Below are 20,077 nucleotides of genomic sequence, written 5' to 3'. Positions count from 1 at the left end.
GAAAAGTTTAAGATTTTGCCGTTGGTCAGTTTATCTCTTGCTCCCGAAGGGCCAATGTTTGACTCTCGTCAGTTCTTTTGGACGTGTTACATAACACGCGATATTTCGTCCGTCCTGAGATATTTTGGTTGATATGAAAGTTTTAATTTCAGTAACGGTCCAATTAGTGTTGAACTGCACCTCTAGAAATACCAAAAACCTGGCAGTTGAAAATTAAATCCCGATAAAAGTGAAACAATGAGAATAACGCACAAACAAGGTAAGTCGAAAGGGAGCTATTCACTTGATCCAAACGGTGAAATTCTAAAGAGTGTGAAAAATATCAAAGATCGCGGCAGTATTGCAATATCGTTCGATCTATCATGGAGTGATCATTTTCACGAGGTGGTCAACAAAGCCAACAAAGTCCTTGGGGTAATTAAGCGCGTGTTTGGGTCTAATGGCGTAAATAAATTCTCTTTACTATACAAATCTTTAGTAAGGCCGATACTAGAGTATGCGGTTCCAGTGTGGTGTCCCTTTTGGGTAAAAGACATTGTTTTGCTGGAAAAAGTCCAGAGAAGAGCGTCGAGACTGGCTCTTGGCCAAAAGAGAGGCGAAATGGACTACGAGGAACGTTGCTCCATTTTAAAGTGGTCACCTTTAATTAAAGAATCGAGGCTTTATTTTTCTCTGATCTAATGTTATAAATGTATATTTTCTCTCAGTAATCTCGAATTCCAAGACTTTTTCCAGTTAGAGTCAAATCGAACGAGAAGTAATCATAATTACAAGCTGAGGTTTCAAGCATCCAGTTGTAACTGTTATAAATATTCATTTTTTGTGAGAATCGTAAAAAAATAGAACGATTTACCCGAGTGGGTTGTAGGGACGGGAAATCTTGCGTGTTTTAAGCGTTCTTTAGGTTCATTTTTTAATATCTCGTAGTAGAATTTTGATATTAGAATATTTTTAAGATTTTTCTTTTGGGAGTTTTTTACATAGGGCTAACCTTCTAAACTCCCTTTTTAAAGCATTCTTTGTACATTTATCTTTGTTTTCAAATGCTTTGAATAAACGTATGAAGGTAGGTAGGTAGTTATGTTTCGCCTTTAGCTCAAAACAGTCCAAACACAAACGGTGGTTCGCCCGGAATGCAAAAGGCCTTCACACCTGGGATATTGAGGAATAGAATCGAGATGTTTTTGGAAATATCGCCACGGCTTTTAACATGCGTAATTGTACAGTCGAACCTGATTTAGACTGCACCGTATTAAGCGCTCACCTGTGTTAATTTGTCAGTTGTCAAAGTCCCTAAATTCTTCTCTCTTAATTGCTGTACTTCACCTCGGTCGTGGTCACCCTTTGCTGATCAAGTCTCCACGGCCTGTTTGTCCCACCCATCGTGAACGGTCACTCATAGCAAAACCACTAAATTAAAACTAGGAATAGCTTTCAAGTATAATTAATCCAGGTTTATCTCCTGAAATCAGTGTTTCGGCGTTATACAAGATATTTCCTGTAATGTACGAGCTGCATTGTCTGCCAGTCTAAAAAAGTGCACATTTTTTTTTTCTAACTGAAGTCTTCAAATTAACCTATGATGACATTGTAAAGTTCATAACGCTGTTAAGTTTATGTCGTAGTTAAGTTGACGAACCATCCTTCACTGGACGTCTTAACCAGCAAAGGTCGATTTCAAATGCTCGGCCCAGTTTTCCATGCTCTTCTCCATGCATACTTCAACCCACCCACCCCTTCCCCCAAATCATGCAAATATACAAACACACTGTAATTCAACAATTTACAATTCTTTATTATAGTATCACTCTTTTCCTAAATACGATCAAAGCTTATCATAATTCCTTTGTGGATCCTTAGTCGACCCTTCTCCTCTCCTCTTTTTCCTGTTATTTATCACCCGCTCCCTCGGTAAAATCTCCGTTCTCTCTTCCACTTTCTTCACTGATCAAACAAAAAAATGGAAGTAGTGATCTAAATTTTACAAAGAAATACTAAGCTCTCGTTCGCATCAAATACGTCTGAATTAAAGCCTGGCAAAAAAATTCTTAGAAGCTCTTAAACTATTATTTTGATTAAAAAAATTTGAACTCCATCAGGAAATCTTTCCTGACTTCTGGCAATTTAAAATTCCCACGACATAAATTGAAAAAATACCAAAATGAACTGCGGTACGGTTAAGCACATTTTTGGCGAAAGACTGCACGATGACGGATTTTTTCGCTGTTAAGCGACATAGAAATAAATAATTGCGTACCTAACGAAAAAAAAAACGTAAAATCTCTTTAAATATAAATTACAATCAACCATATATGATAATCTCTTCAATAGACTGAGTAATCTTTTGATATACAACTGCAAGATTAGTGTCACTCACTCGTGATTCTTTGATATATTACCATAATTCTACAAAATAACGATGTGGTGTAAAGATTCTTCTAAAGCCAAGTCATTCACGTAAAGGTCACTCGAAACGAATATTTTGTATCCTTTCAATCAGAAATTTAGGATGTCGCCAAAAGTAACATTGATTGCACCTTTGAAGATATGACTACGTTCCCTATTTTGAGCGCAATTAGCTTAAAATAGTAAAGACTTACAGCAATTCTAAAAATAATCAGTCCACATATAGGAAAACTGAATACCAAGTACCCTTGTTTTAACGGTTTTAAGGTTAATCACTGAGGACGGAATTTCACATGTTATGTAACGTGCAAAGGGTGACCTGTTCGCACAAGTTTAGCAGTACAAGTTTGGCTGTACAGCAGAATCTCGTTAATGCCGAACGAATTAAAACTCTAACTCCGCCTTAGCTCGTCACACACAAAGGGCCAGGTTACTAAGCACAATTGAAGACAATTTCAAAAGAATTGATAATTCTACAAAATCTCGACTGAAGTGGTATTAACCTTTAAAACTCCAATAATCTGACTGATAATTCTCCCCTCAAGCTGCTATAAATTTCCTCGTAAAATAAGTTTCGAGGATTTGGCTTTGCATCAAGATAAAAACTTCTACCTGATGCGTTCGAGTATTCCCATTACCTTCCCGCTGGACAGCGTATAGATATTATAGGGAGAAGTTACATGTTAATCACTTCTGGGAGTCAACGGGTTAATGTAGTTTTTTGGAGCATACTTCTCCTTTCACCCTTTACACCCTAAAACTCGTCTGCAATTTCTACGCACTGTTCTCCAGAAATTCAGTCGTATGCCACCAACAAGGAGAAATTGACTAACAGTCAAGAGCTTCTCGAGTGGATGGTTATTTTTTTTTTTTTTTTTTTTTTTTTTTCCATAACCTTAACGTTTGATTCAGTAGTAAAAATGTATAGAGAAATTAGATGCCAGTCACTTCTTAGAGGTTTGTGGGTTGACGTTAATGGAACGAGGTCATCATTCACAAGTGATAAGAGTCGAGTTCTTCAGCCTCCACACAGCTCTGATACCCAGCGCAATACTGTAACATTAACATGGCTAATGCTTGACTTCTTTCTTCTGATTTGGCCTGAAGAGCAAGATGTAAATAACCAAAGGATATCAAACAGTACTCGCGCGTTTGGGACAAAGAAATGGAAAATTTAGGTTGCTCAAACCAAAAGATTTGAAATTTTATTCACTTTGCGCGTGTATTTTCATTAGGCCCAATAACGACAGGTACGTTTGACACATGTACTAACACGATTCGGGAGTTTGGCGACGTCACATCGCTGATGTATTACATCTAATGGTGTGTTTTCAGACATAAGTTTCTCCAAATGAACTCACCAATAACGACTCTATAGCAACTTTCTGTTTCCTTTCCTTGATTTTACTCCTCTGGGCGTATAATTCTGTACGCGTTTCATTTTCTTCATCAATCTCTACTTGCAATCTGTTCATCTGAGAATTGAAGGAAAACCTGAGGTAAGATGGTCGGCGAATCACCTCAACTATACTGCAATCCTCTTTGTGCTCTTTAGCCTACAGTGCAGGCACCTTTTTGGGGTGAGTCAACGTTATAAGCTCGTCATCATTTATCCGAACGCCATGTTTGATTTGGAGTCAGAGTGGTCGGTAGGGGTAGGGGGCGGGGGTAATATATTCACTCTCCCACCCTCCCTCTCCTTAATTCTGACCGTCATTCACCCCCTTGGTACATATTTCTTTCTCTCCCCAGCCTTCCGCAGCCATTGAAATCAAAGATGGCGGCCATTTTTCGTTGAGAAAATACTGCACTGAGCACTTGCTCGCCAAAATTACGCCTGCAGAGCAGGCTATATGCTCTTTGACGCACAAGGCGACAACTGGAATGGAGAAAATTTTGGGCGAAAAGTGGGAAGAATAAAGAGTTTAAATATATGGGGTGCCATTACCGCCAAAATTATATTTTTAAAATTATTCAGCCTCTTTTTCATTAACCACTTACTTTTATGAATTAACCATACTTGTCACAATATTATTTAGCCCATTTCAAAAATTATTCAGCCTTTTTTTCATTAACCACCTACTTTTACAAATTAACCATGCTTGACACAATGTTATTCAGCCCATTTTGAAAATTATTCAGCCTTTTTTTCATGGGGCATGTTTTTAATTATATCCCAACATAACTTGCGGGATTATAAATATATCCCAGAGTTCTTTTCACGTCCTTTTCCTTGCAATATGGCCGACAGGAGAGGGATCGCGGATGTTGCACGTTTGCTCTCCCAAGCTGCTACCAATTTGATAAGTCTAGCACCACAATCATCACAAGAGCTTCGAGAAACTAATACTACTTCTGATCGAGCTCAAGCTGAGTTGAAACGAGCGTTTTCTCCGTACCAAAAAGTTCACAACGCTCCATCACCAGTTGTAAGCAACACAACTGCACGTGGAACATCAAGTCAAGCAAAACATTTCACCGTCACAAGGGCCGCAAAAGGGAGGAAGAAAAAAACCAAAGAACTAACAGCAAAATTATTTTGTTTGGCATACACTGCACAAGATGAAGTGCCGAGTACTGAAGAGAAGAGGGAATTGCTAACAGCAGGCCTTGGAGAAAAAAAAGGTTTTCTTCCAGAAAACTCTAGTGCAGGAGAACTCCACGAGATGGTTCAGGCAACGTTTCCAGATCAGAAGTAGTGTTAGTTGCTCGAAGCTCTTGTGATACTAGACTTATCAAATTGGTAGCAGCTTGGGAGAGCAAACGTGTAACATCCGCGATCCCTCTCCTGTCGGCCATATTGCAAGGAAAAGGACGTGAAAAGAACTCTGGGATATATTTATAATCCCGCAAGTTATGTTGGGATATAATTAAAAACATGCCCCATAAAAAAAAGGCTGAATAATTTTCAAAATGGGCTGAATAATATTGTGTCAAGCATGGTTAATTTGTAAAAGTAGGTGGTTAATGAAAAAAAGGCTGAATAATTTTTGAAATGGGCTAAATAATATTGTGACAAGTATGGTTAATTCATAAAAGTAAGTGGTTAATGAAAAAGAGGCTGAATAATTTTAAAAATATAATTTTGGCGGTAATGGCACCCCATATAAATAAACATCAAAAGTTATCCTACCATGTCTTCTAATTTGCTTTTGCGAGCCTCCAGAGGAAGATTAGTAAATAATTCCCTGCCAGCCTAAAACGAAAATACAAAGTCCACCATTGTAAGTCAAAACACATACCATGGATATCCAAATGTCTCTTCATAATTAAAACTTTTAGTTACTCAAATATTGTCCACGAAAACCTATTCGTCAGCACGTGATTTTTTTTTTTTTTTTTTTTTTTTAATTATCTGCATGGTACAAGTATTTTTATGTTATCTGAACACTGTTGATATTTCTAAATATTTTAAAATTTTAATGCATAGTTTATCGGCTGTATTGTTACTTATTATGATACTGTACATAGTTTTTTTTATTAATTTAGTAAGTAGGTGTCCCCAATTAGCTCTATGAGCTAAATACATTGACACGGTAATAAAGACTTTATTATTATTATTTATTATTATTATTATTATTATTACTATTATTGTTATTATTATTATTATTTATTATTATTATTATTATTATTATCATCCGTAAAATAACTATAAATTACTTGATGTTATGTGTGAAATACATCTCTAATGAAACTGACCTCCCTTACGCGCTGTGAAGCTCTCATGATTTATTATTATTATTATTATTTATTATTATTATTATTATTATTATTATTATTATTATCATCCGTAAAATAACTATAACTTACTTGATGTTATGTGTGAAATACATCTCTAATGAAACTGACCTCCCTTACGCGCTCTGAAGCTCTCATGATTTATTATTATTATTATTATTATTATTTATTATTATTATTATTATCATCCGTAAAATAACTATAAATTACTTGATGTTATGTGTGAAATACATCTCTAATGAAACTGACCTCCCTTACGCGCTCTGAAGCTCTCATGATTGCGGTCGCTTCCTCTTTCACATTTCTCTTATCGGAGACATCCTCGTCTGATTCAGCTGCACCTTCAGTCCGACCTGACTTCTACAGAGCAAATTCAATTCAAAATCAACCGAGCCAAAGTTAAGGAACATCTAAAAAGAAAGACAGCTTTACGAAAGCAGGTTAAGATACATCTGCTGAATATAAATGAAGAGATTGAACACAGTAATTTCATTGTTTTGAATACGGGCGGTTTATGCACAGTTCGAGTTCCTCTCAACAAGCACTAACACTCCTCGAAAATTTGGGTAACGTTCACTGGACTACTTGGAAAATTTTGAGGCCACTCTCATAATACTTTAACTATGTGTATCTTTAGCCATATTGATGAAAATTTGTACCAAAAAGGCCGATATTTCTAACATTATCTACATCAGGAGCCTCCAACCTTAACATTTCCATTCCCTAGATCATCTCTCGCTTCTGACTCTGTTTCATCTTCGTCCGATGATCTCTCACTTGTGGTAGCAAACGGTTCATAATCCGATTCACTGGAAGCCTCTTCTACATCGGGTGCCGATGACTCTGCCATATTGTCTTTACTCTCTTCTTGTTTTCCATTCTTTTTGTCCGGCGCTGACTTCGATTGCTGTCTACAAAACCACCCGGACGTGGTTTGTTTTGTGCTTGTCAAGAAATGAACCACCAATGTATCAAAATAAACCGCAAACATATAAACTATGCACAGTTATGTTTCTTTCTACGGGACTGGTCTAGAAAGATTAACGCAGAAATTAGAAAGCACTAACGACACCAGCAATTGAACAGAGGCATTTTTTCCGCTCTGAAAGCCAAGCTCCGAATTATCACTTTCGTTCGTTGTAATTCGCGGTTGTTGCAGCTTTGGTTTTAGTGATACGTTACTCGATCGAAGAATGCTCTTTTTGAAATTAAACAGTCAATACATCTAATTGTATAAAAAATAAAACTTATTGCAATTGCACCGTCCGCTTGGCAAACAACTCCACTAACTCGTGTTCAAATTCATTAAAAAATGCGAGATTTAAGAATGAAACGAACAAATCTATTTTGCAGGAATATTCTACTACTGACACTCACTTTACACAGTGTGTATAACCCATACAATTCCTCAGACACTTCTTGTGGCAGATCATAGCACAAGTTCTACACTGGAACGCAACTTTGGTCCATACCTAAAAGAAATACATCGTCAGTTATAGCATCCACTGCGCAGATGGTAAGGAAAGAAAAGACTCATCGGCTCGATAATGAAACATTTCCGAACAACGTTTCGATGACAGCGTTGACTTAGGAGAAGACCACATCAACGGTACAATCTGAGAAAACGCTCAGAAGAGTTTTTAGCAATTCAGTGAACATACGCAAACGGAATTTTCGGAAAAGAATCTTACACATTTCAAAGTTCATACCTTTTTGTTGCAATAACTACATCTTGTTGGAAAATAAAACTGGGTTAAGATAAACTGATGTGTAGGAGGCTCCAAACTGCAAGGCAGAAAATACGATACATTAAACAAGTGTTACAGAAAGAGAAAACAACAAAGTAAAAGCATACTCATCGATATCAAGAGAGGCCATTTTTATTAACTAAAACACAAAGTTAAGAGTACTTCAGTTCTGGATGCGTACAAATTGTTCTTTAGGGTTTATTTTGTTTTCCTATCATCTATAGACTTCACAGTGGAGTCCCGACAAAAACCCAGAGACAAGGAAGAAATGAAACAAGCATCTGATCAAAATCAAATGACACATTTCTAAACAAGAATCAGCATTCACTCCATGCTCATTCCTTCGTTACAAGGGTTTAGAGGCAAACAAACGGGAGGAGAATGCAGTTATTTCTGATGTAGTTCGACACCCGACATTGAAATGGAAAGCCCCTATTTTCAGCATTTCAAACCCAAAGGGCAATGGTAAATGATCTGTGCGCTAGAGAAAGAACTCTAAACTTCTAACGACCTTCTGCGTCTCAAAAAGCATCTCTCTTTGAGCTCCCTATAAACACTGGCCCTACAACAATTTAGAATTTCCGATTTACCTTTCAAGGGTGTCTTTTTCAGGACTTTCATCCTGCAAAGAAAAACGCATGAACATGAATATGACAGTATATCATATCTTAACGCTCCAACCAATAAATTATAACACTCAAATTTAGCAAACGCGTCAAATGTTGTTTCGGTGCACATGCTAATTTTTTTTGAGGTAAATGGTTTGAACCCGGGGTAACACGTGAAAATGTAGTGTGATCGTCCGGGTGAGTGTTTTCGGTGGTAGTGACGGACATTTCGACAACCTGTGCGGAAGTCATCAGTCTTGACTCTGATGATGACTTCCGCACAGGTTGTCGAAACGTCAGTCACTACCATCCGCGACAACAGTCCTTCTCAGGACTACACTAACCCGGATGATCACACAACACTTTCACTAATTTTTTTTATTCATAAGGTTGCCAAGGCTTCTTCTTATCTAGAACATAACTACTTGAAAGTAAACACAACAACCTTGTTCATACCTTGGGTGCAGACTCGTTCAGTGATTCCACTTTGTCAAGGATTGACTCATCACAATCCGTAAGAGATGGACTGTGATGGAAAATCAATGTGATGTCTCCACAGCACAGACTCTCTTTAAGACCAGGATGATTGCGAAGATATGGCTGACTGAAGCAGAAAGAATCAGCTGCAATAAGTTTTAGTATAGACGGGTGTTGACAAAGTAACGTTAAGTGAAGTGCAGTGTAAAACAAAAGTTATTGGTTTGAATTTACATTTATTTGTTTTGTCATTGGTCAAGAAAAATATTTCACCACCTCTGAATCAACCAGATGACAAACCGCCCGCGACTTGGTCACTTACGTTTTTCCGCGCTCTCTTAGCTTGAGCCCGCATTACTTCCCTTTAGACTTTCCTTCGTTTTAATTGGCCGTTGTCATTTCTTTGGTTTTGCAACACGCGATCGTGTAATGGAGCAATTTTCAATTGAGCATCGAAAGTGATCCTGGATTGCTTTAGTAACGCTTGTGATTGGTAGCGAAAAACTAGAGCCAAAATTTCGCCCAATCAGATCCAGAACTAAAACTAGTCCCACCTTGGTCACCCGCGTTTTCCCGCCTGTTTTTCCTTTGAGTTCTCATTGGTTAATAATGGTGTTAACCTTTGTTCTGATTGGTAACTGTGATTACTTTGGTTTTGGTTTTTCGACATAATCAGTTGACCATTACCATTTGTAACACATGATGAAATCCTCAGATTAGAAGATAGTTTCTTCCTTTGCTAAATATAAAATTCTCAGAGGCAGCACAAGGGTTTATTTGAAATTTAAAAAAGAAAATACTTGTTTCTTTAAAGAGTAAAGAGGTTCTTGAAATCAGTATGTCGCTATTCGACAACCAGACCGTTCTCCCTTTCGAAAAATTAACTCATAAATGCTGCAATCAAGTTTAATATTTACTTTGATATAATCCTGTCGGAGTGCGGGGAAACCAAGACGAAACACTCTTCGTGTCTTTTTGACGTGAAGGACAAGCATCGCAGTGCAATGTCCATCAAGGGAATGGTTACCTGCAACAAAATTGACGGCTATTTATAAGCGATTAGCATGTCGCCTAAACACACAAAAAAACGATTCCTTACGAGCGTCAACCAGGAAGAAAGCGCGCTACTCCTGATTTATAAGGTTACATAGCCTTGTGCGCAGAATTCGTTTTGTAAAAGGAAACGTATAAGAAAAAAATATTCTCGACTCACATGGCCAAGTATGATGTCTTTCTCGTTTTTCTCTTGTGATTTACTCCATATGCACACGTTAAGGTACTGAAGGTTACTGGTTGGAATATCAAACTTGAAAGTTTCATTCCACACTGGATCCTGACAAAAGAAGGTAACTTTATTAACGTGTTGTATTGACGCAAAAGAGAAACGAATAACACAGATTTCCCTTCCACAATTCTTAGCACCCACGTTTTCACCGAAACAGAATCGGTAACGAATGCCTTTAATCTTTAATCTTTTAATAGAAGTGCTCCTAAAACAGTAAGAACTATACGAGGAGGATTCGATTGGTTTGAAGGTAAACTCTAATACACGATAGAATTTCCAAACTTAGTCCATATTGTAAAATATGATCGTGACTATACAAACCCTCGACTAGTTTGCGGGTTAGCATAATTTTCTCAAATTTCCCGCCCCGCCGCCTGTTTTCAATGAAGCTGTGTAAACATAGATAAAGTTCCCTATTACCTAAGTGTTTGGCTTAACAACCTGGCATGTTGGTCTTGCGTCTTAAGAGCAAAAGCTAGAAAGTCGTCGACAACACTGTGCTTCGTCAATATTCTACGATACTCGGCAGCAATGAATGACGGAACCGCTTACCGCGCTTGCTGACACCAGCGTGGTTTTCCTGGTGTCTAGTCCGTCCATGACCGTCAGGGACACCTTTCTTGGGCGTTTTGGCGAAGCAGTGTCGGTGCCATTTGGTTGAGGAGTCTTGTCGATGGACACCTTCTTATCGTTCACTTCAAGAGTTGTCTGGCTCGTGTACGTCCGCTGCGTGGATGCTGGCGATCCCTGCTTTGAGCCCCTTGTCAGTTGCGCCGATAATTTCTGATCTCTAAAACAAAAACAAGCGAAACTTTAAGTTCATACTTTTTGCAGACAGGATATACGTAAAGCACATTTTTATAGAGCTTATCCCGATCTCTACTCCCCTGAATGGGATGTCAGTCTCTCACAAGGTCCCCCTTCCCCTCCCCCCTCCCCTCCCCCCCACCACCTTTGGCATTCGTCAGGCTTCCCTTCTAGTTCACCCTTTATATTGCTTGCTGGAGAAAGGCACTGAGAGAATAAAATGTTTTGCCCAAGAACACAACAAAACGACCCAGCCAAGTCAAGGTAAACATAGTTTAGAATACTTCGGTACGATAAAGCACTAGAACGAATCATGGAATTCCGAAAGAAAAAACCCGGCCTTGCCTTCCTTTCATTTTTTTCTCCGCCCTCGGCCTCGGTTCAGTGGTTCGTGACAGCATTTCCTTCATCGCAGACCTGGCGATTTCGTTGTCTTCACCTTCAAACAGTGGCACCACGATGTTGACAAATTCATCCTCGGAGTCGCTGTCATTGTAAAGTGCGACATTATTAAAGTTCACTACAGTTTTACCATCTTGTTTGTCCTCTGGATTTTCGCGATCGACTCGTTGCGAAATTCTTGTAGGCTGTCTTTGAACCGTAGCAGTGAATCTAGAGCACAAAAATAACAACGATTAAAAAAAAAAAAAAAAAAATGATAAAATGTGGGTAATGGCCACGCGGACCACAAAGTTTTAAGAAGTTTGGTAGGCTGTGATGTTGGAACCGTGGCTGGGGTCCCTGGACAACACACTATTCTTTGGGGCGCGCTGATGTACTCAGCGAAAAAAGTTTCTAGCGGAAGTAGTCGGCAGATTTCAGAGGAGTTGATTGACAACAAATACTGCCAGTTATGCAATAGATTCATGACACAAGCAGCACCGCTCAGGTTTTTAGTTCCGTGTATCAGCAGTGGCAGTAATGACGCCATTGTAGTTAAATGGAACAAGTAGATGGTCTGAAGTGAACTTGAGAAACGGCAAAAGAGAGCTTAAATGTGCCGAAACGTCAGAAATGTTCATGAAATTTTCCCGAAAGTTTAAATTTGCTAAAAAGACACCAGATATAACATGAAGTTCAATTTCAAAAGCTGAATGCGATGAATCAACAAATCACAGGAGCCCTTAATCAAGCTTCACGGAGCCTACACAATATATTTTCAAATCTTCGAAAAATCATCTCGAGCTTAGTCATTGATAATTGTTTTGCACAAGATACCTGCTTTTATTCTTTATCATCTTGGCAGCTTGCTTGAGCGATTCTATCTTTTTCCCATCAACAGCCACCAGTATATCTTTGGCCATAACTCCTGCACTGTATGCAGGAGAGTCAGTTACAATTGTGTTTATCACGATGGTTTTTCCCAACTCATCTTCACTGATCTCTTTATTCAAGGTCAGCCCGAAGGATATGTCATTGTTTTCACGACTTATCTCAATCTGCGGGGAAAAACATGTCAATGTTAAACGAACTTGCAGTCGATATTTCACGTTTTTTGCCAGTAGTGAGTTCTAAGCTTCAAATTTGAATTAAGCAGCCTCTTTAGGTCAAAATATCGGGAATCAAACTAAAAAATAATAATAATAATAATTGGAGCTAAGTCTGAGAAATTTGGGCAAAGCTTACTCGAATCCAATCGGATTTAATACCGTTTCAATGTTTTTTTTTTTTCTTAGCAAAAACTCTCAAGTTCAGCGTTTCATATCTTCACGAGTTTTCGACAGTTACTAATTCGCTTAAGAATGATTTCGAAAACGCAAGGAGGCTGAGTTTCAGAGCTTGAATGAGTAGTCAGCCAAATTGGTCCACACTACATTGTTAGTAAATTGCTTTCAATTCAACCCAAAATTCACAGGATTTCCACGCGCAGAATGTGAAAACAGACCAATGTCTTCCCCACCTCAAATGTTGGCCACATTGCTCTTTTGTTCTCAACAAGTTGACTCCAGGGAAGCTGGTCCACAGACAAACTACAGTACTGAGATACTCCATTCTCTAGCTCAGGTAGACGGGTGCACCCCACCACTGTGACCTCTAAGCTACCCACAGTGACACTGCTGTTATGAACATACACCTCTTGGGTTTCGTCCTGAGGAATCACCTGTGGGAAAAAGGGGCTGTATCGGATTTTGTAGCTGGGAAGGGTGTGCTTCTTTTGTAAAGACTTGCGAAGATGGCTTATTATGAGAGATGTTAGTTGAGGGAAGTTTTTGCCTTCAAACTGGGACTCAGCTTCAAATTCAACTTCTGGTTCCTGGACAAAAAAACAAAAAAACAAACAAACAAACAAACAAACAAAAACATTTTTAAAGACATTAATAAATAAACAATGCCAATAAAAAGCCATATTATTCTCAAGATCTGGCAGCAAATTCTTCTTAGTAAGAGGACCATACATCCAGTTGTCTTGAGATCCTGGTCTCATATTCAAAACACTATTATAATACCAAAATAAAAAGAAACACTGACATTTCCACACACATAAGAGACGGCTTTGGTTGGCTGATGAACGAAAGCGAATCTCAGCCCCATAAATTGTTCTCAGCTGTAAAAAGTGTTACTTTACTTTTCACTCACACTTGGCTTATCAATCATGCATTGGGTTTCATTGGTAGTTACCAATTTAATTCACCAAAGTGGAGTTGAATAGTGGTGGATATTTCCTGGAATGCAAAGTTGTAAGGTAAATGTCCACCACTTTCAACATCACTGAGGTGAATAACTGTTTTAGTATATACCACACAGATACAAAAAACAAATTAGTTCAATTCTTTCAGTATGCCGATAAATGGTCAGTAATTAAACTCTTGACGTGCAATGTTGTCTCAATGGCTGGTCAGAAGTGGATAGCACTTGATATTCACTTCCGAAAAGCACTATTCATTGGTGTGGTATGTACTAATGCATTCTTCCCTGTCTGCTGTCATGTGACAGACTCCTTTAAAAGAAGGTTGTTCTGTTTCAGAGAGTCCAAAGGCTTATGTTGCCAATATTGTAACTGGAAGAATGTGATCCATTTTTTCTATTTAAGCCTGATGAGCTTGCAACCCTACCAGTGGACCCTTCCTTTAAAAACTATTAAGAAAACTGACTAAGGATTAAAAGTATTCTGCAAAATAATGAATCTCTCTGATTATGGTTTTCAATATTTTTATCATCCAGTACCTCATAGAAGGCAAAAGACCAGTGTGACAGGGGATGTCTGCTCAGCTGTAATCTAGCTCGACCTTTCAGAGAGACCAACTTGACAGCAACATACACAGACTTGTTGAAAACAAGATCAACCTGTATGGCCATGTGGCACCCTCCCGTATATTCAAGATCAAGGGCTATGTCTAATTCTTTGGCAACTTCCTTTGGATCTTTTGTTTCTATCTTCATAATGGTTGCACCTATTGACATGAATTAAATGATGTTGTTTATTGGACAGGAGGTCTGCATGGGAAAAAAACTGGGCCTGAGATCTTGGGGACAATCAAGACCCTTTCTGTTGGTTTGCTTTCCTTGAGAATGGTGTGGAAAAAAATTTTGGCCAATTTCCTGAGAAATAAATTTGGTGTTTGCAAAATCATTTTCTTAAATACAAATTTGATGATGTGTGAAAGTTCAGTTGATCAGAAAGTGTTAAAGAGATTAAATCATTTGACCTGCAGATGAAATCTAAGTAAAGAAATTATTCTTGCAGGTGAGCTGCAATTAAAGCAATTGCAGAAAAGATGCCTAAAAAAAAAAAAATTAAACTTGAGCATCATTTTCTTGAGGGAAAAGAAAAGAACTGAGATAAGCAAATTTATACACAGCTGTAAGCACTCACTATAACATACACATGTTACCCATTAGCAGTGCTTTCAATAAGATTTGAAATGGGTGGCTACCTCGGTACAGCACCCGCCAGAGAGCAACTTAAGTGCAACTTGAGCGTGGTGACTGCAACTTGAGCACGGTGAAACATACCCGACGACTCGCGACAGAATACCTGCCGGAGCTCCAGTGGGTGCCAGGTCTTATTGAAAGCACTGCAGACCACACTTTCTAGCAGTTGACCAACTTAATAACCTGAACCCTTTCTAATTCTCAAGAGTAACCAAGACATAACTTCTCCCAACAATAACAAATTCAATATAGTTTATAATTACACACACAAGTTTTAAACAAGTTTTATTATTATTAGTATTATTATTACAATATTACAAAAAGTATGCACTGCCCGCAGTTAGCAAAGGCTAGTCAAGGCAGGAAGTGTTTAATACGTATATTATACAATAAAAAGATTTACAGAGCAAGAGATTCAAAATTCTAGACAAATTACAACTACATTACTACATTTAAGATATGGCAAGAGAACAGAACAAGCTGGGGTCTTATAGTTGTGCTATTAAAGTAGACAAATCAATTTAATCGTCAGATTTTTCAAGTCTCTGGAGGAGAAATCATGAATTTTTACTCTTAAAATTGTATTTTGATAGCTGGCGCACTTCACAAGACAAGCTATTCCAGATTCTAACACCATTTCTTGAAAATGCCCTTTTTTTGTATATCTAATCTTGAACTTTTAACAAAATAGTCGCCTCTTGAAGATGATCTTGTCTTAAGGGGATGAATATTAGCTTGATAAGTGAATAAGTTAGATATGTTAGAAGGTGAAAAATTATTGAATATGTCATGCATCACCATGGCAACTGATATCAAGCAGCTAAGTGATGAGAATAAAGAAAAATATTAACTAGGCAATAATCATTTGATCCAATACCAAATTCTCAGAAAAAAAACTTTATAAGAGATGTATTACAGACAGTAAAGAGAATTTTCAGCCAGGAGATGGGAGTGAAAGGTTTTAACAGGATGTTGGGAATACACTAAAAATATTTGTTAATCACCGGCAGGAGGCCAGTAATTAATTTAATTTAATTTACTCCATTTTCACTGCATTATTTGCCGTGGGGAAGGACTAGAAAGGAACATAAGAACCATTTGTGCTAGTCCACCCTCCCACCCATCTCACCCCAGGGGAGGACATCCATCGCACAGTAATCTTGTGTGTGTGGGAAATTTACGTCTCCTACCCCAACCTTGCAGGAGATGGGACCTCCAATTATTCGTCCCTATCTGAAAAGACTACAATATCTAACCATTTCTTGATGTTATAGAAAGGTAGCAAATTCTTCTCAATTATTTTAAGACCTTGAGTGCTGGTCCAGTCGGGGCTCGAACCCTCAACCTCCTGCACAACAGTCCAGCGCTCTATCCATTGAGCTAACCGTGTGGGTTATTACTGAGATTAGTACACCTAAAGGAAGTGCAGTCCACTGCTCTTATAGAATAAACCTCAATTTCCCATGGGTTTCAATGGTGCAATAAATGATAGGTTTTGGACCAATCAGGATTACTGTCCGTAGTAATCTCAGTTATTTCATAATAAATAAAATCAATATGACATATGTAACAGATATAACTAAAACAATCAAAAAATAAAATCACCAATCACAGAAACAAATACAATCATATAGAAAGGACTAAACGAAGACGGAACAGTGTTGACAAAAATAATAAACATCGGGAATATAAATTTCAATATTCTCTGCGGCAACCTCTTACAGACCAAGTGAGACAGTTTGTTTGCAGTTATATGAGGGTATATTTTTGGTTTTATGTCCTCAGTTTTCATTACCCACCTGTTTAACAGTGCATCAAAACTAAAAGGTGACATTTTCTTTAAATAAATCCTGGGGGTGATTAAGGTAAGGTAGTGTCTATTTAACAATTATTCCACGAGCGCGAGTTGGATATGAGACGATTGATAGCCAACGAGGCACGTAGCACCAAGTTGGCTATAATCATCTCATATCCAACAAGCGCGAGTGGAATAATTGTTTTACTAAAAAAATGCCCCCAAGATATTAGACACATCTTCTCAGCTTTATTTTATAAGAAGAAACTGGATGTTACAATGTGCAGATAACAGATTATGGTATATTGGCTCGTATACCATAATGGCTAAGCCAATGAAAAGTCTTGAATTGCATTATCCAATGATCCAGTTTTTAAAAAGAGAGATTGTAACATAACCAAAGTAAAGTGGGCATTCTGATTAGTCAATTCAGCATCCACCATTTGCCCATGGGTGTACATTGCTGACATGAGCAAATGCAAAGATTAGTTTTCCAGGCATGCTTGTTTTTTCTGGTCATGTAAGATTTGTTAAATAACAGAAAACTCATTTGCTACAATTTATCAATGTTATGTTATAAAAGAAATGGTAAATGCTATAGTGAACACTATTTAAACAATAGAGTGTTTCTGTTGAGGAACTATCGGCTGATAGTTGCCCCGTGGAAATTTGATGTTCTTAAAACAAATATGCTAGTTTTAAGAACATCAAATTTCCAAGGGGCAACTATCAGACCGATAGTTCTGAGACATAAACACTCTATTGTTGTTATTGTTCACCACTAAATTTTCTTCCGCGCCTACAGCTTGTCACAAATGTCAATAATTTGCAACCGTCCATTGGCTATAAATAATACGTTATACCTGTCAAAATCGAAAAGTCACTGTTTTTCCGATCTGCCTAACTTCGTGGCTGTCAAACTATTCAAAACTTTTCACGGATGAGTACTATAAATCCAGGTATTTTCCGCAGATGGGCACTATCCATCCAGGTATTTTCCGCGGGCAGGCACTATGGGCTGATAGTGTCTCTCCACGGATGAACACTATCGCATCACGTGATCGATTTAAACCAATAAGAACCAGAGAAAATTTAGTGGTGAACTATAATCAGTTATGGATGCACTTGGGAGGTTTGCTAAGCACTCAAGAAGCTAGAGTTGCTCTGAGGTTATCCCCTCATGCGACTTACACTTCTTTACTGCTTAGCAACCTCCTGTGTGCATCCATAACTCAATGGTGTATGCTGTGGTGTTTACCAATTGCTAATTAGGCTAATTCTTTTAAAACCTTTGACCCTTGAGAATGATCAGCACTTACCGTAATTTCTCCTTACAATATCACCCTTGAATAACACATTAAGGTCATGAGATCTTGATTGTTAAACAAATTCTCCATGTCAATAGAGAACAGTATGGAGAATATACATACTGATGTTAGTGTGTAAAGGGCTAATGGGAAGGAATGCTCAAAAAACTCTTTGGTGAGCTGCAGAGAAGGTATATTTAATAACTAAATGATTGTGTTGCAAAAATCTAGCCTTTTGCCTTAAAATATGGCAAGCGTTAAGGAAACATGAGGAAATATATTAGATTTAGAAGAGACAATGGAAATGTTGGCTTCAGATGAGAATAAAGTAAACCAGAGAGCATGGGTGCAAAGTATAATTAAGTTAGGGGAGTGCACAGTGCCTTCGCATTTCCATGCATTAACAAGAGAAGAGAACAAGCCTTAAATTCCTATACAAAGGAGATATGAGAGAAGCTTGAAAAAAAGCACTACTAAGACTCCATTAATGAGAGAACAAGCCTTTAATCCCCATAGAAAGGAGGTATACAGAAGGCTTGACAAAGTGTGTAACTAAGACTATTATCAAGAGAACAAGAATTCAATTCTCATACAAAAGAGATATGCAGGAAGCTTAACAAAACATATTACTTAGTACAGTGATATTTAACTCATTCCACAGTATCGTTCATGTTCTTTGGTGCCCTCATTTTGGAACAGTTTTTTTTTTGTCCCATAGTCATCCAAAGGAACTTTCTGCTTACAGGATCGCACCTCAATTACACACCAAGGTCACGAGAATAAAGGAAATGATAACTAACTGAGGAGGCTCTTGATTGGTAGACAAATTCTTCCTCCGACGAAGGGCTAACGCTCGAAACGTCAGCTTTTGTAATCGTTACGGTGGCCAATTTACCATTTCAACTTTGTTGATATATCCAAATTCTTCCTGTACCTTAGGAAAATTAGTTCCTTAGGAAAATTCTCTCTGTACCTTAGGAAACGCATAGTGAACAGTATGGAAAATATGCATATTGATCATGAAGTTAAGTTGTAAATGGTTAAAGTCAACAAAAATGTACTAACCTGTAATAACAGGCAATGATGTCCCAAGTGAAAGTTCTTCGATTGTGATTTGCTCAATCAGTTTGCTTGCTGCTTTTCCTTGAATAAGTTCGGTGAACTCTGAGTTCATCTTCTTTAAAAAGTATCTTTTCATCTGTGGAGTATCCCGCCATTCTCTCCACAGAAAGGCAAATAGAAGGTTCATACAGACACATGATTCAGGTTCAGTGGCTTGATCTTTCTTGTAGTAATCTGCTATAAGCTAAAGAAAGCATGAATTTACGTCAAGCGAGTATTTAATAGGTATTTCCATCATTTTCATTTGCGTGATCTCTAGCGTCACAATTTCTTCACGTACATGTAGTCTTGTCCCTGCAAATTTCTTCTTCAAAGTTTGTTGCTCTTGTGATTACTACTGACAACCTACAACCTTGGACACTGACAAGATTTTTAAAAAATTCCTGAAAATCCCTCCCCTTTTCCATTACTGTCAAATTATTCAGGATTAAAATTGAAATGTGCATGATTTCCTTTTCTGATTAAAATGAAAATTTTATTAATGTTCATACATTTCTAACGTGTCAAGAAAAAACCGCAAATAATTCCCTGATCATAGAACTGCACACAGCGATCAAAATTAATATTGCGATCTTCAAATAAAATTAACGTTCCCTGGGCATATGTATACCCAACTGAAAAAGCGGATGCACGTACCTCTGGATTGGTGACTTTCGTGCGCTGTGGGTAAAGTTTTGGAGCATCCACTCCCGTAGAACTCCACCATTTGTAAAGCAAAATGGCTTCCAAAAGCAAAACAGAAAATACCCCGATCAAAAAAGCGAGAATGAAGGCTATAAACATGAGAGAATTTGCCTACAAAGCAACGGGTAAGACATGTTTTTTTAAGTCAAAGGCAGATGGGGGACTGGAGATGAAATAACAGTCCGCTGACCAATATGGCGTGCTATAACAGAAGGTAAACAAACCCA

General features: G+C 37.9%; 1 protein-coding gene across 2 annotated transcripts; it reads right to left on the bottom strand.

The window, feature by feature from the left end:
• Positions 1-1,774: 1,774 nt before the first annotated feature.
• On the bottom strand, positions 1,775-20,010 carry LOC111341377 (PDZ domain-containing protein 8). 2 transcript variants are annotated; one of them, XM_022948344.2, is made up of 18 exons: positions 19,803-20,010; positions 19,110-19,350; positions 14,235-14,461; positions 12,970-13,323; positions 12,288-12,508; positions 11,415-11,681; positions 10,815-11,052; positions 10,191-10,310; positions 9,895-10,004; positions 8,957-9,104; positions 8,483-8,514; positions 7,854-7,929; positions 7,522-7,616; positions 6,851-7,055; positions 6,394-6,504; positions 5,540-5,602; positions 3,768-3,881; positions 1,775-3,507 (listed from the first exon to the last, which is right to left on the bottom strand). In XM_022948344.2, exons 1-18 carry the CDS (start codon positions 19,947-19,949, stop codon positions 3,400-3,402), a joined length of 2,877 nt encoding a protein of 958 aa, XP_022804079.2. In that variant the 5' UTR covers positions 19,950-20,010; the 3' UTR covers positions 1,775-3,399. The 2 variants fall into 2 exon arrangements, with proteins under 2 accessions (XP_022804079.2, XP_022804078.2); XM_022948343.2 differs by having other exon boundaries at positions 6,851-7,088; positions 19,803-20,009.
• Positions 20,011-20,077: the final 67 nt, after the last annotated feature.

The sequence above is a fragment of the Stylophora pistillata genome, chromosome 9 (assembly GCF_964205215.1).
Source record: "Stylophora pistillata chromosome 9, jaStyPist1.2, whole genome shotgun sequence".
NCBI classification, from domain to species: Eukaryota; Metazoa; Cnidaria; class Anthozoa; order Scleractinia; family Pocilloporidae; genus Stylophora; species Stylophora pistillata.
Note: the sequence above shows the minus strand (reverse complement) of the source record. Positions and strands in the feature narration are given on the sequence as shown.